Source organism: Numida meleagris, chromosome 3 (genome assembly GCF_002078875.1).
Source record: "Numida meleagris isolate 19003 breed g44 Domestic line chromosome 3, NumMel1.0, whole genome shotgun sequence".
Taxonomy (NCBI): Eukaryota; Metazoa; Chordata; class Aves; order Galliformes; family Numididae; genus Numida; species Numida meleagris.
The window spans coordinates 82177894-82195337 of NC_034411.1; the positions used below are offsets into that span (position 1 = coordinate 82177894).

At 35.5% G+C, this 17444-nt stretch overlaps 1 protein-coding gene across 25 annotated transcripts in view; it reads right to left on the reverse strand.

Annotated features, from left to right (window-relative positions):
* The window catches only part of RIMS1 (regulating synaptic membrane exocytosis 1), a 363013-nt gene that overhangs the window by 71673 nt on the left and 273896 nt on the right, over window positions 1-17444 (reverse strand). For 16 of the 25 annotated variants that reach the window (XM_021393096.1, XM_021393089.1, XM_021393091.1 and 13 more), the window contains 3 exons: window positions 17314-17426; window positions 11778-11807; window positions 1727-1839 (listed from right to left, as the gene is read on the reverse strand). In XM_021393096.1, the coding sequence (XP_021248771.1) occupies window positions 1727-1839; window positions 11778-11807; window positions 17314-17426 (256 nt within the window). Of the gene's footprint in view, window positions 1-1726; window positions 1840-3673; window positions 3755-11777; window positions 11808-17313; window positions 17427-17444 lie in introns of those variants that run through there. The other 9 variants (XM_021393093.1, XM_021393092.1, XM_021393086.1 and 6 more) reach the window with 4 other exon arrangements.

Here is a 17444-nt window from a genome sequence, read left to right on the forward strand (position 1 = left end):
GTAAATGAAATATTATAATTATCATGCAAAATCTGACTTCTGATCAGAATCACAAAACACCTGAGGTTAGAAGGGACCTCTAGAGGCCGTCTGGTCCAAATCCTGCTTAAGTAGGGTCACGTAGGGCAGGTTGCCAATACTTCCTTTTTTTTTTGTAACATTTATAGTTGGCAGTTTGGTAATTGAGGATGTAAAGCTTTGTTTCTCTTATTTTCCTTCCTTGTTCTAAATTCTATGCTTACAGTGAGGTGGTCTCAAAAAGAGAAACATCCTCATTATAAAGTTGTTTCCATATTTAACTGTAGAAAGATGATGATACAAGGTAGATGCCTAATTGCCTACTACCCATTCTAAAGTAAATTTCTGATTTTTTGTACTGCTGAGTACATTCCGTTATTCATTATTTTATGCCCACAGGAGCACCAAGTCTGTGAAACACAAAGAAGGGACACTGGAGTGGCAGGGACAAAAAGACTGCGTTACTGTATCAAATCCCAGGAGTATACTGATGTCTCAGCTCTTGAAAAACTGCCAGTGTTTGCTGTTTTCTATACATTACCACTTCACAAACTGAAAAACTGACTCTTTTAAAATATGTCTAGATCTTACTGATATGAAGAACTTCTTGTAAATGTCTCTCTTAAGGTCTAAGTTATTAAAATCTGTAATTTTCTTGGAACTGCTGCTGAGATCTTATTTTTAAAATATCTGGTTGTTAAATGCGTCCTCGAGTCTTTTGCAGTGGACTTTTACATTTGCAGTGCCATCCCGTGGTTACTCACTGCCAACACACTACTACCAAGTAGGCCTTGGTGGCAGTGGAAGAACAGAACTGTAGGAATGCTCCCTGCAAATCCTAGTTAATAGCTGGTTTTGTCTTTGCCCTTCATTCACACTACATAAACAGCATACTGCATCTCTAAAAAGGAAACTTCTGCAGATGTTTCCCTTCTCTTAGGCTTCCCAAGGTAGCAGGACTTCAGCATGGCACAGCTGACAAGTCACATCGTGACATGTGAGAGGCAGCCTGGATTTCTGAGATCTTCCGCAGATTGCTTAGAAGTCTATAGGGCTTTAAACTTATATGGCTGTGGGATATCATTTCAGCATTTTCAAGACAAATATATATGTTCTGTCTATGTAACTTCATTCATGTAATTTCGTATACTTTTAATAATCAAAGGGAATCTTTATATTTTTATTGGAAAAGGAGATCAAGTTAACAGGTGAGTATTTCCAGAAGAAAATACTTTGTCTGTGATACTATTAGGATGCAAAAATATTACATAAATATGAAAACAGCTGCATGAGATTGGATCTAATTGTACCTCTGTATATGAGGCAATAGCAAAGCTGTAGAGAAGAATAAAAGATCAGAGTCAGCAAAGAAGGATACTTCGGTTGTCCCCTATTTCACCCCCCAGGGATTTGCAGGCCTGGGACTTCTTAAAATCAGGGTGACATGGCTCTGTTTAACAGTTCTTGAAGGATCTTTCTTCCCTGAATAATTTTTTCAAGCGTTCTGCTTTTTGCAGATTCATTTTAGGTAAAATCAAAGTGTAAAGTTCATGATGGGAGTAAAAACAATGTTAAAAAGCCCTTAATGAAGACACTTTTGTCAGGCTTTATAACACAACGATCTTGAGAGTGATATAATATTTTAAACAGACATGTTTATATCTTCAATTCTCAAACCAAAGTACCATTTTAATACTGCTAACTTTACCTTGGTATATTGCTCACGCTCATGTTCTTGACTAGAACCAGACCCTGATGTCTGATTATAACGGTGCACTTTCATTTTCATCTGCCTTGTTCGCTCCTCCACTACTAAGCTTGCTGCAAAAACACATAATGAAAATCGATTACAAAGAGTGAAAAAACTTCTGGAAAAGAAACAAACAAACCAGTTTAGCAACAATTTAAACTTATTTCCACCTAAACAAAACAATGAAATGTACAAACATGTAGAACAAGCAGGGTGTAAGAACATCACAAAGGAACACTAACATCATGAAATCAACCACTTCTGTTGCCAGAAGTCTTTACCTGAAAATGGGCAGACATCCCAATTTCCTATACATAATCAAGCCGGTGTAACAGATATGAAGAGAGTGAAAGGATTTAGGTGGTAGGCTGGATTATAAACATTATTAGCTGTCTGGATAGAGAGGACACAAATCTATGATCATCTACCTGTGTATGTGCTTAACTGTAGAAAATGCTACAGCCACATTCTAATGACTAATACATTAATACATTAAAATTTACATTTAAATTAATTAACTCCTACTACTATCTTAATACCTAAATGCTTACCATAGCTAAACATTATTTTTAAGATAAATAATCTCTCCATTCAACCTGTTGTAGTTAAAAATACAATAAATCCTTCTGTTTTTACAAGAAAACTCTACTCTCTAATGTTCACTCTAAAGAAATTGTATGTTCTTGTATTTTTTATTTCCTTATGAGGTATAGAAATCTAATCTTAAACCTTCACGAGGTTGTGGTGTTATAAAAGAGTACTTGATTTAATTTGAACACGTAATGACAATATCGGCTGTGCTTGCCACAGGAAAATGCCCTTGCACTAAAGGAAAAACTGATGTTGAAAACACCTGGGCTAAAGCTTCCTTAAAGAATGTTAGCCTTGTGCTAGTGCATAATTATCAGAGAGAACTGCATATTCTGCCATTCTTAAAGTTGGTAGGACTACAAATGCAAAGGAATACCAATAAAACCAGAACCTTGAGAACTGGCACCTTGTGACAGTTCTAGAACTGGACCCAAATATTCATCATTTTTTATTCTAAATTACAGGAGCACTCACTATGTTCATCACTTTTCACATTTTATAACATCTGAGAAGAACAACCTTTTTTAGTCACAATTTTTTGTTTGACCACAAGTTCAAGACATGCATCTTACTTGGTAAAAGCCTTGCAAAATCTTTTTTCTGCTTTTGAGTCAACCATGGACGTGTATGATTCTCTCTGAATATTAGTTTTTAATAGTCGGGATTTTTGTAAACAGCCCCTCCCAGATCAGTGACAGGAGACAGACATCAATTTAAAAGCTTCATGGAATCAATTTTCAATCACAAACCATAGAGAACTTCAACTTAAGGGAAAACAGGCATACTATCACGATGATTACAGATTTATATTATGAATTAAAAGGTACCAAAGTTACCATAAGTGGGTTTTATACTGCTACTTAACTGTGGGATTCTTTATACATCTACTTTTTTGTTTGTACTTTGCAAGCACAAACATACAAAAAGAAAGCAGTACTCTCAGAGTTGAATATTTTAAGCTGTGTTAAAGCACAAACAACAATTGTGCTTGCATGTACCATCCATAATGAGTTTGAGGAAATCATTAATTGTCTGTGCACTGGTTGGGTATGAAAAAAATACAAAGATATCACTGTCAAAAATGTTGGTTTCTTGTCTTACTTCCACATTTCTTATTTAAAAACAGGAAAATTAAATACAGCAAATTACAGTAAAGTTCTGCTACAGCTACAAGATTATGGCAAAAGATAAAATTATCATCATAATCTTCAGCCTCCCACACTGCAGAGGGACCAATCTAGGAAATTCTGCACATGCAGAATGTCACACTGGGCCCAGAGATTATTCCAGAGGACTATGTTGGTAAACGTGTACCTTAATTGCAATGAGTCCAGTTCCACCATCAGATATGCAGGCACAGCTCCAATTACTTCAATGGAAGTTGCATGGAGGTATCTGAAGGCAAAATTGAGCACTTTAGGTGAAATTTTTAAAGATGGCCTCTTATTTTATGGACAGATATGAAGGGATTAAGATACGTCAATTAGTGACTGAAGTCAAAAACTCAGATATCTCAATCCTATCATATATGCATGAAATAGACTGAGGATATAAAAATCAGAGGGAATATTGAGACCCCTTTAAAAATTCAGCCCTGTATGTGTACTGTGCAGTAACTCTAAAAATAACCGTTTCACCGTGTGACTGGTTGGTACTTCATACTGTTAACTTATGATATCTGAGAAAGAATGTTCTATTATGCAATGCCCACTATTCCAGTGAATATGCACAAAAAGTACTGCAGTCAAAGTTAGGTAAATAGTCAACCTTAACTCAGTAATTTTGGATTTTGCTTGTATTTAAATCCTTAACCTTAATCACAAACATATGTTTTACAGTACCGTTTTACGAAGTAACATGAGAACAACTAGTGAGGACTGTTACATTAATGTAAAGACTGAAAGAAATTTGTTTTTGTGCATGGAGCAAAACGTGCCATTAGCTGTTAGCTAAAAACAATTGGTTAACAACGTAATTCTGAGAAAGCAATTGCAATCTAGAAAATCCAACTGCATTCTTTTCAGTTTTGCTCACCAAGCACTTCTGAGTGTATGTTACATCTGGTTCAATTCTGTGATGGAAAATTTTGTTTGCCTGAAAAATAGAGTGGTGTACTCTTTACATTTCAGTCAGAAAAAAGCAAAAAAAAAAACCAACAACCCAACAAACAAAAAAAACCAACTAACACAGGAGCAAAAGCACATGAGCAGAAACTGTAACAACCATTAGTAACGCCACTATACAATCACAGTACTTTCTTGGAACACAGCTGGTTATCACAGGTAATGAAAATTTGACATAAACAATTCTTCAAGAACTTTACCTATCTCTGATAAAAAATATGGATCAACTTTATTCTTTACAGATTGCTTTTCCCAGAGCTCTTGTGAAGAAGAACTACACAGTAATCTACATATTGAAGCACAGAAATCCCCAAGCTTCTAAATTTTACAGCAGCCCTAGAATTCAAAATATGAAGATTTACCACAAGCACCTCAAATTAGTGGCACAACTACCACCACCGTCAGTTGTGCAAGAAGTCACACTTTGAAGAGCTATCACTCTCACTGCTTTCAGAGATGCTCAGTCAGGTCTGAGATCAAACAACATAAGAAATGTCGAAAGTAGAGAGCTCATGGAGAGCTGCTTAAATAAGAGGTGCACATTTAGAGAAAAAGTTTTCATTATAAGGAGCTTTCTTATGTAAACTGTGGAGATTGCAGAATAATAATGTATATAAGCAATAAAGCCATGCAGAAGAGAAAAGACAGACATACAAATGGAATCAAAGTATTATTCTTCAACTCCATTATTGTGCTTAGAAACCATTCTGATTCCTGTAATCTCAAGTGTATTGAGTCTGTCTGGGATGGAATTAATTTTCTTCACAGCATCCCATACAGCACTTTGTTTCAAATGTTTTAGCTGTTGCTGAGCAGTGCTTGGACAGTATCAGAGGCTTCTCTGTTTCTCATTTAGTAATAAAACTGTCTTTCCAAGGTAGCCATTACTTGGAGACTGTCTGGGCATCAGTCCACTGGTGGAAGATGGTGAGTAATTGCTTTTACATCACTTGGTGGTTTGATATTTTTTTCTTCCCTTCATTTACTAAACTGTCCTTAAGTCTGCCCACAACAGCCCACACATTTTTACACACTTTTGCTCTTACAATTCTCTCATATACCTAGCTGTGGAGGGAGCAGGGAGTGAGGAGACTGTGGGTGCATAACTGCTGGCTGAGGTCAACCCACCATACTGACCTACCAAGAACTAACTGCCCAGCATAATTCTGAATGGTTTTCCATCAAACATGCAGAAGTTCTCTAGTTATTATTTAGTTTATTATTGAACTCACTGCTAAGTCCCATCTAACTTCCACTGTGAATGGGATTCAAAGCAGAAAACATGGTCTCCTAAGATTAAGACCATCTCCTAACCCAGAGGCCTGCCAGCTCTTCCTGGGTCTTTCCCTCAGATGTCATTTAAGAGATCCTTTTGAATACTCTGCACCCTGCACTGTAATTCATGACATATCTTGCAGGATTCTAAATAAGTCACATGTTGGAAGTACAACTAAACATATGGATTTCTAATGTCTGTAGAGGTGATAACGGTATGAGAAAAAGAACAATTTAACATAAGTACCTGACGGAAAAGTTGTTTTTTTACCTATAATGTCAAGAATTTGCATGTACTTCTCTTGATAAAAGTAGTTTTGCTCAACATTATAGACAGTTCTTGATACATGTTTCCATCATAGGGAAAGAGATTTTCTTTTTTTTTTTTTTTACTAAAAACATATAAAATGTATGCTCTATTTTGTCTAAAATATGCAAATCCAAAACATGTTACTGAAAGGAGGTAGAGAATAAACTAATGAAAATGGCTAGAGCTCTTTAATTTTCGGCCTCCAACCTACCCAGAAAGGAAAATTAGGATAGGCCAATAGGTGTGGTTTTGTTTGTTTGTTGCTTGTTTTTGAAAGGAGAGAGCCATTTCTTAATTTTTCAAATAGATTATCTGCATACTAGGAATTTATATGCAGTCATACTCCTTATAATATTTCATCACTATGGTACAGTTTACAGAATTGCATTTGATAGCATTATCTAGTTAACAGCCCTCATCTGTATCCTCGGAGAACTGTAGGCATATTTTACCCCCTATCTGCTGATTAACCAATACAGAGGTGTCATGGTTTTGTGATTTTCAGTTATTGGTATTCCACATCATAACATCATGTAGTGAATGTACCTGGTTCTCGAAAGAGAAGGACTACTACATTCCCCAAGGTACTTTGCTCCTCTGTTACCATTTCCGGCCAGAGGGAAAAGATAAAAACTTGCAGATCATGAGACCTCATTCCCTTTTTCCACCCATCTCTCGTCTTGGCAGCACCTTGCTCTCCAGCCGTCTTATCGTCGGTAGTAGAGTAAGGCCTACCTTGATTTTAGGACATTCTCTCTCTCTGTATTGGATTTATCAGCTTAAATTGTAATTATATTGTATTATAGTGTGTTGTTTTGCATTCCGATATCTTATTTAGTAAATTAGTTTGTTTCTCCTCAGATTGTTGCCGCACTTCTTTGCTCTCAGGGCCATCCCCTTACCCTTCTTCCCTTTTCCCTTTTCCCGGGGTGTGGGCCCATGGGTCCCCCATCCCATTCGTCACAGAACCAGGCCAAACCCCCGTAAACCGCTGACAAGAGGTTAGGCCTAGTTAGAATACTACCTATGTACTACTACTACTACTACTATGTACAGAATAACAGAACCATAAGCAATACACTATACTACAAATCACATATATTAAGGCAGATAATAAGGTGGAACTTTGTATTTTTTTTAGAAATACTTCACAACGTTATTTGTAGATAGTGCTGCATATGGCATACTTCTGCAATCTAAAGCATGTGACTCTAACAATGCATAAAATCTGACTTTAAAATAAATTCAACCTGCATTGGTATCTAAAACATTCCAGTCTTATGAAAGTGAGCGCTATGAAAGCTGCACTAAATAGTAGTGAAAAGTGCAAAAGAAACTGGAGTAATTTTGAGTTTGTAAGTCCCCTTTTTAAGGTCTGAAAGAAGTACCAAAGTAGATATCATTTGCATGATTTCTTAAACGGCAGCTATCTACTAAGCTGATAGCTTAATATATGAAATGTGGGCTCATTTAAGTAAGGACTGTATCACAGGAGCAATACTGAACTAGCGTGGATCTAGTCTTTAATAGCTCTAGTCTTTAACCAGTGAGCTTCTACATTTACATATCCATCTCTTTCACATTACAAAAAAATACCAGAGACAGCCTCAATTCAGCAGACTTTGGAAAGCTTTGAAGTTTGACAATTGATAAAGAAACCACTCATACATTTGAGAAAAGGGATTACAATTATTTTAGCACTGAAACTACCTCTTGTACTGCAATGTGCCTGCCTTGGATTCTTGATCATCATCAAATTCCTAGGAAAATCATTTTCTACCCAACATCAAACTGCTGCCCACGTTACACATGCAGCTCCAGCAAAATGTCACTATCTTGGAAGTGGAAACTTGCTGTTATCTAGCAAGTAATAAAGCAAAAGAGAAGGGAAACACTGGCTATGTATATGAAGATAAGCATATGAGAACAAGAAATTCTTAAATGCCATGATGTGATAAGGGGCTTTAGGACATAAAAATAGAATGGAAACTGGAAGCTACTCAATTTAATGTCAGTGGATTCCGATATTTTAGGAAAACAGTCATTCCAGAACACTGCCATTCCAAGCGTACTCTTCTTGGAAAAGATTCAGGGAGAAGCCACGAAATCCATGACACAATTTTGCAGAAACAGATTTAAGAAATGACTAAAAAGAAAGTAGATTTGTTATTTGACTGTGGTCTGTAATTATTTACACGGGAGAAGATTTTTAAGAGTAGAAGGCCCTTCAACTGAGTGAATACAGGTTCGATAAAATCCAGTAGCTAAGATAGAATAGGTAAGGCCAGGTAAGTAATACAACGTATGTTTAAAAGAACCAGGTGGTTAAGCACAAGAACAAATTTACAATACTTGTGGTGATTAAGCGAAAATTCCTTCCTAAAAAGGCATTCCTGCTCAAATTAAAATATAGGCCAGAACACTAATGCCAGAACGACGAGTGAAATTACCATGTCTGTGATTAAAGCTGATAATCAATCATATTGGTCTCTTCAAGGCTATAGAAAACCTATGGATGTTTATGCACTGGTTATACCATTTCAGATAATGACATACTCAACAAACACAGAATTTACTTGAGGCACTACACATATCCCTGCTGAAGATGGTGAAGACACAAAGAAGATGTAGGTATACAGTACAACCTCCAAGTCTTACTTGCACTATTAATTGACGGAGTAAGGTAAATAATAAGAGCAAATCAGCAGCAGGAGTTAAGACGGCTGTAACCTGTGCCAGCAGATATCATGTTTTCTTCACGATGCAAACTTCAAGTGAAAAAATCTAGAAGTCTAAATTGACAGATTTGCTTATAGAAAGGAAGCTACTAAAAAGCAAGTTGAAATGAAAATTTATCTAATAAAATGATCTTGAAGTAGCTTTCTATGAGCTCTGTTAACTCCCATCATGCCCCTAAATGCCTATGCATTAAAAATAAAATTGATTTAATTTGTTCTATCAAGAAACCAAGGGTCAGGGCATCTACAGGCACCATAACAAATACTGGATTGCTGACAGCAGCCAGAGGAATCTATTGTCAGAATTGCTAGTGTACAGATCTGCCAATTAGCAACAGAAATCACTGCTCTGCTCTCATACAGCTTTCTCCCCATTTGTGCCCAGTCAAGGAAACAGCATGTACTGGCAGGGGAATAGGGAACTGCACTTACTGCAGAAGCCAACACAGATCAACCTATTCCTCACTGTCAGTCCTCATAAAGAGGCATACATGCCAATCTACACTGAAAAGCCAGGAATTTCATCTCTCTATGCTGCTTAGATGCTCTGTGGATGGGAACCTGGGAAAAAAAAAAACCACAAGACAAAACAGTATCTCTTTTGAGAAAGTGAAAGATGGAAGCTGGAGATGAAACTATGTAGAAGCAATATCCAGAATAAAGTCAGGGGAATAAAGCAGCGAGATTTGGAAGGGAGAATTCCCAAGTGCAGCAGGTAAGGGAAGTGAGAAAGGAAGGGAGCACTCACAGAACAGCTGGCTGGGCAGCTCAGAGCAGAGAGCTGACACCAGCAGTGGACGAGGATGAAACATTTCAAAAATAATACAGATTCTCTAAGTAATTTTTTCTCAAACTTCAGGCTGAATTTTGCAATATGTGTGTTAAGAAGAATTTCAAGACTTAAAAAATCCACAGAAAGCTAAATTGGGAAACTTAAAAAACAGTGAGTTTTAAAATCATGAGCAGATGAGCGTTTTGAAATATAAGGTTTGTAACACTGAAAACTCAATTTTGTATCTTTTGTTAAGATACAGAACTTATCATTATTCATCAGAATAATGATATACAGAATACAGAAATTATCATTATTCTGTCCATAAGTGATTTTTAGAAGTATATATGAGCTATGTGTAGAGACAGCAAGGGAGCAGCTTTTGTCCCTCTACCTGACTAGAAGGTGCTATGGCTTTCTCAAGTTGTGTGCAAGGACTTATGTGTGTAGTACACTATTTTGTTCATGGCTGTGCCTCTTGCTATATAACATCCTGTAACTCTCGATTCACATCTTACATCCATCTATTCTCCTTTACTTTTATGTCTTATAATGCACTGGGGAAAGTCAGAGGTGATAGTTGGCTACTAAAGTAAATCAGCTGAACATCAGGTTATGCACAGTCCCCAGAACTGCTGCCACTCCTCTTCCCCAGCACCTCTTTTGCCCAGCTAAATTTTCTGATTTGCATTCAGCTTCCATGAGCCATAGGAACCGCTGTGGCTAAGGTACCCCACCACCTTCTACACATTCCCAAAACTTGGGCCAAATCTATCCAAATCTTGTGGATAAGATTCTTTCACAAACCTGTTAAGGCATGTTCTAGTTTCTCTGCATAAAGCCAGTTGTTTCAAACAACAAAACATCCATTGCAGTCGAAATCACAGAGCAAGGCTTGTGAACTTGAAGAGTCACAAACAACAAATTGTCACAATTAATTGTATTGTTCTGCTTGAGAGAAATATAAATAGTGAAGAAAGTAAAAGTGACAGATATAATTTATGACATCAACCATTTTTAGTACTTTAAGACATTTCACAGTACATATTTAACACTGCAAAATCATCTCCAGTTGCTAATACCTAACTTAAACAGTATTTCTTTTCACTTTGTTTAGTTGCTGTTTTTTATTTATATTATTGTAAAAACATACTCTCTGGTATTGACACAGGTGTTGGAGCATGTAGCTAGTGGAGTAGCTGCTGTATTTTACTTAAGCAAGTATGAACGCATCAGGGGGATCCAGCCTTTCACAAAGTAAAGAAATTGTAGTAGATACAATCCACCAAAACCTGTACTTAAACCAGAATTGCCCAATATCTGAAGTACTCAAATTCAGAAAAAGTTAAATTGTTGTATTGATGTTTATGTAGCATAGCATTTTGTTATTAACACTGAAGAGATTAAATTGTTCTTTTTTCTCCCCAAGATTCATTCTGACTTTGAGGTAACTCCCACTTTCAGTAACAAATAGGATTTCTGAGCAACACATCTTGGCAGGGGTGTGATAGGCTGCACTTGTTAATTCATGGCAAAGCCTTGAAGACCTTTTACTTCTGCTCACCAATTCACTGATATCAGCACATGCCAGGGGGAATTCACAGGAGGTGAAAATCCTCACACCTGTGAGGATTGTCTGCCTGCCTGCAGAAACCTGCCCTACAACACACCCAGCCTTCTGAGTGTCAGGGGCTTGCCATGCAAATAAAACACAGCTCAGGTTGAACTAACTTGTCTTCAAAATCTCTCTGCATACAAAGGATAGTTTCTGACTATTAGCACCTTCAACTGTTCCTAAGCCCAGATGTAGGAAACATCCTTCATAGATGCCAAGAGCTGTGGCTGCATTGTTACGATCATGGAACCAGCAGTTGTGCAGAGCTCAGGAAGTTATTAGCTAAAACAGACAGATAAAAATCTATGGATGAACTTTAAATCAATCAAGCAGGTATTTTGCCATTTAAAATACCATTATTACTCCTGGTAAGTCTATTATTTTTGTTGGAAAACTAGAAATCACAAAATAAACCACTTTCAGATTCTAAAGAGGGATAAAAGATAGCACACAGACATTTGAGAAACATCCTTTTCACCTGTTAAATGCTATTAAGAAAACACTGTACACTGACATGGAATATATTAACAGAAAAGCCAGTATTAACGGTTGCCAAACATTTGTAAAAAAAAAATACATATTTACCTTTTGTGGAAGAGTAATAATTCTCTTGTTCTTCAATGAATTAAATGCACGGAATGATGGAAACAGAAAAAGAAATCAGCAAATTTAAGGTTAGATAAAGAAATGTGTTACATGTGACAATGGCATGTACAGTAGGCAGTACTCTGGCATATGCAGAAGTAATGCAGAAAATTAAAATGATAAACCATGACAAATAATAAAGCCTGTGACATTTTCTTCAAAATTAACAGGAACAATGAAGTTACTGAGATTCAGATTGTGGACTCTTTAAATATTCCACTAAAGCAGTATTCTCATATCCAAACTGATGAACAACATAAAATCCTGAACTTGCTTTAAGTTTCATTATGACATATGAACAACATAGCCCTGTTTTAGTTTCTGATGCCTTTTCTGAAATACTGTTACAAATTTATTTTCTGTTAACTGAAATCTGTAATACTCAATAACCATTGGACTATGGAAAATTGGTCTTTAAGGAAAACATTGAAGATTATGAGGCTTGAATTAATTTGCAAAAGTTAGCAATGCTGAGAGAAAATACTCTCCCATGTGAGTAAAGATTCCACAAGCTGCCTCAGAATATGCAGTGCCACCTAAGAATTTCAAAATAAAACCAGAAATACGAAGACAAAACAGACAATGCTAGAAGACTAAAATCTAAAATTGAAATTACTTCTTCTTCCAGTCATTGATGGATCTAAGACAGGGTCTTAACTGCAAGCATTTGATCTTTTACCATCACTCAAGCCAGACTCTCAGTGCAATGACATTTCATTGACCAAATACATACACGTGAAACTGTTTTCTCCAGATATTTTTTTAGGATCTTAAATATAAAAAATACTTCTAATTCATTATTTCTCAACATGCTAATTTGCCATATGAAATTATGATTCCTGTTTGCTAAAAGGAATGTTGGACATTGAATCATTTCATTCCCGGATGTTGTGACTACCACTGACGATTTGTACATATATTTACATATAAATTATAGACATGAACTTCATAAAAGCAATTCCCATTCAATACCAACAGAGATTTCAGTGTGACTTTCCTTCATGAAACAGCTGCACACACGCACACATGCACTTCAACCTGCATATACAAGGGTTATGCAGCTTTTTCTGACATGAACCAAGATACAGCAAAACCTAATACTGGTCACAGTTTCATTTTTCTAATGATCACTGCATAAGGCTTACTGCTGTAAATATGTGCCATTGGAAACATAAATACAATCTAGTTCAGTTATGTTTATAGGTACTCTTTATGTGTAAATAGGCTGCTGATTATTGCAATCCTTATTCCCTTCACATGACTTTTGAAACATGAAACCACACTGCTGAAGCAAGGAAAACGAAACCAGGCTGTGAAGAGTGAAATAGAAGCAGAAGAATGGAGAACAACCTGCTTTCCTCGAATTAGCTCATTTTTGTACTACAAACCATCATCACACTCATAGATACCAATAGTACATGTTTTTTCTTCTTCACTTGTTAGATTTCCTAGTATTATCTACCGTTGCTAAAAAGGAGTGCAGAAAAGTCACAGAGAGCTTCAGGCTTTGTCAGTGATTAACCGTTACGCAAAAGTATAGAAACCCACCCAATTCAAGTGAAAATCACTATGAGGTTTGATAACTGCTGTGTGATAAAACGCACTGAGTAAAGATCACAGAAATATACTTTATACAGAAGAAACATTTAAAAGCCATGCAACTACACAACAAATTTGTTGTACAAACAGCCAAAAACATCAATGCAGAATTCCCACCCCTCTTAACTTTCATAAGTGATTTGCACAGGTCTACTCAAAAACGATGCTGCTAAACACCGATGCAAACCTCTTGCAGCTTGGCAAAAGATAATATATGGAGAGCACAGAATTGTCTATATCACAGCTTTGAATTTTATTGCTTTAGTCACTGAGTCAAAGTATCTTTGTATTATTAGATCATTATATAAAATTGTCAGTTAAAGCAAAGAATGAATGATGCTTCACTTGCAGCACAAGTTAAGGTAAAGACTAGTAAATTGTGACTTTCAGAAAACACAAATAGACATACCTAAACCAGACTAACTTTCGTATGCAAGTATCTCAAGACCTTTAGTTGCATCAACAACCCAGTGTGGGAATTAGTGCTGATGGGGTTGCAAAGAAACACACATCGCCATGCCCTCCTTGAGTATCACAGTGATTAAAATAAAAATCATGTTGCCTAACAAACACAGGAGCCTACAGTCTTAACTGTAACTGCTTTAAAACATCTGTATGTACTGGCATGGCTAAAAATTTAAGGTAGAACTCTTCCAAGTGAAAATACCTAGTGTGTTTTCTAGTTTAATCCAATCTAGGCAAAGTAGCTATCTCCTGTAGAACAATCACCAAAGAGCTTGGTTTTTATTGTTGTTCTGGTTTGGTTTTGTGTGTGCAATTATGCTATTTTGAGGTTATTAGATTATCCTTAGACTGAACTTTTTCTTCTACTTTTTCTCCCTGTTCCTGATTGGTAGTATGTATACTGTTTCTTTAACAGAATGGGGAACATGACTTTGGTCTTCCTATAAGACCTTCTTCTAGGAGATCTCTTGAAGTAAATCTACCGGCAGGAACCTACTGAAGTAAGTCACAAGCTGGCCATTTATAATTCTCAAACCACAACAGTAACTAAGACAACATCGTTTGATAGAAACAAAGAAATAGCCATTATTTTTTAGCTCTAAAATTGATAAATTTATATTTATTTATATATAATTTATATAAATAATTGATAATGAAAAAATGGAATGTCTAAGATTCACTGTTAGTCCTAGGAGAAGCCTTACTAGCATGCACATTATCATCTATGACAGAAGACTGTGAGATAAAATATCACATTTTCTTGAGAAGAAAACCACAGCTACTCTTGCTTCCTCATTAACTCTCATATTTTTCATAATGAGAGTTTCAAAGAGTAATAAAATCACTCTACTGGATTCCTCTATACCTCCTGAATATGTAAACAGCCAATACAAAAAAAAAAAAGTCTTGATATAAAGTAATTCAATCTTTCTATAACAATTATTATGATTTGCAAAACAGACATAGATTGATAAGATCTATATTCAACCCTTTTGACATAACAAAATTTGTATAGAGTATAAGAAAGTGCTTTACTACAAAAATGATACTTTACAGTACATCATATTGTATTTCCTTGATATGCAGGGTATCAGCATTGACCACCAATAAGTAGCTTTCTTTTTAAATAAATAAAATGCAAAGAACTTTGAAACATTATTTCTTAAAACATTTATGGATTGCACTGGATTATGACATTTTCTGTACCCATGGTGACTATGAATTTAAATCAGTAAGCCATATTTCAGTTCTAAGGGTAGTTAATGAAAATCCTTCATGGACAAATATATTTAGATTCAATTGTAATTAGAGTCAAATCACTTCTAGTCACTCCATTAAACTTTGATACTCATGCGGCAGGAATTAAAGAGGTGAAACTGATAACAAAATTTGATACTGAAAATGATAGCAAATATTAAGTTTTTATAGCCTCACTGAAGTTACTTTCCTAGAGAAGGTTAAAGTTTATACATACTAATATACTTATTTCAGATGATACTGACAAGAACATTTAAAAATATTTTATAAAATATAGTAAATCTAGTACTTCCCTGTAAATACATTCTCAGTCTGAACAATGTGTTAAACATGGGTAATATCAGAAAATCTTCCTTTCAAATGGACAAGCTAATCAGACAAAATCAAAATACTACGTAAAGAAGTAAATCTCTTCAGCCTTCAATTCCATGCAGCAATACAGTCATATTGACATAGGCAGTATGATATATAACAACAAAGTAAATAACCTATATGTTTATTTTCTACATATGACGCAAGCTTACAAACCACAAGTATAAACAGGAGTTCAGTGAAACAGCACTGTGTTACAGATATTCATGGCATTGACAGCTTTCAAAACCAACAGCAGCTTTTGCCTTCTCTTCACTCTTTGCTCTTCTGCATATAACCCCATACAACCCATCTCTACTTATTTTCACAACATGTTCCACATTCATTTCCAAAATTTTTAACAAAACATTAACCAGCATTTTATTCTCAACACACTAGTTACCAAGAACAGCTGAAAGATAACAGATGAATATCCACAGGAAAACAAATATAAATTAAAAGCTGAATTGTCATTATATATTGTACCGAGTTCTAAAATTACAGATGAAGAAGAGAGAAAAAAAGAAATTTGAAATGCATCTCTCATTACATTTCCCTAAAAAGCTCTCACTTACTAATATGTAGAAATAGAAATTGTAAATGTAGATTGAAACTAGTTCATAATCAAGACAGTCCTTAGATCACTATGAAACACCATGAGAAGTCTCAAATGTAAACTTCTAAATGAAAAATCCTATTTGTATTAGTATTCTAATCATTCAGAATAAACACATGTATAAAACAAGAATACATTTTAATTTATGTTAATTCAAGGCGTACTATGTCATCACAGTTCAGACTAATAAAATTAATGCAAGCTGATTTTGTATGTTAATGTGAGTTACTGTACATCATACCAAAAAAATACAGTAATCTAACATCAGAAAAAGGTCACAGTCAGCACTGTTACCTATTTAAGAAAAAGATCTGCCATCTTCAGTAAGGCACAATAAGGTTCACTAAAGCACAACACATAATCGTCAGAAGCATTTCATTCATTTTCACACAGGAGAAAACCTTGAGATGTTGCTTGTTGTTAATGAGAAAAACGGGTTTTTAAACTCAGAAGAAAACCTGAACGCATACATATTACCCACTGTGAAATTATAACTAATTTTATGGCTATTTGATTTTACTGTAATAGTTCAAGCTGTGTGTGTAACATGTTGCTAAAAAAGGTAGCAGCAATATATACACCTATTTAATGTTAATTTGTAAAAACCATCTTCTACAGCCACTAAGTCCTCATTGTCATTTTCAAAAAAAAATGCAACACTCTTTGTCTGATCAATTTATTCTTAATAATGTAAGAATTGATTAACTGTGCCTTCATATTTCTTGCACTGATTGTTTTAATTCTTTAATCACTAAACCTGTCCCACTCCAGAAGGTATTTGTCATATTGTGATTTTTGTTTATGATTAGTCTATGTAAAAAAATACACAACAATTAATATAAACCACAAAATAAGTAATGAATAGCGCTGTCAAAATGTCACAATATTTGCTTCTGATTTCTTTGGCTGAATACAAACTAGATGTGTCTATGGAAACTACCATGACTCTAACAGAAATTTTAAAGTAGACAAATATAAAAGGCTACTATAAAATCAAGGCAATTAACATGTGTAATAATTCACCACTCAAAATCTGCTAGACTTTCCAGACTACGAATATGCTTTCATTCTCTTCTATTTGGCAGAATTATAGCTTTTAACACGTAGCTGTGAAAGCAGAATTTAAGTAAAGTGAAGAAAAGTAAGAAGTCAAAGAGTCAGAGCTATCATAAGCTCATTATTTGATACCTTGCTCTATACTGCCACTTCTTACTGGAACTTGCGGTAGCTGCCTTCCCCTGCGACTGCTGAAGGATGTGTCTGCAGGAGGAGACTGGGTGGGACTTCCTTGTTGATGTATTCTGCAGATGAAATGAAGA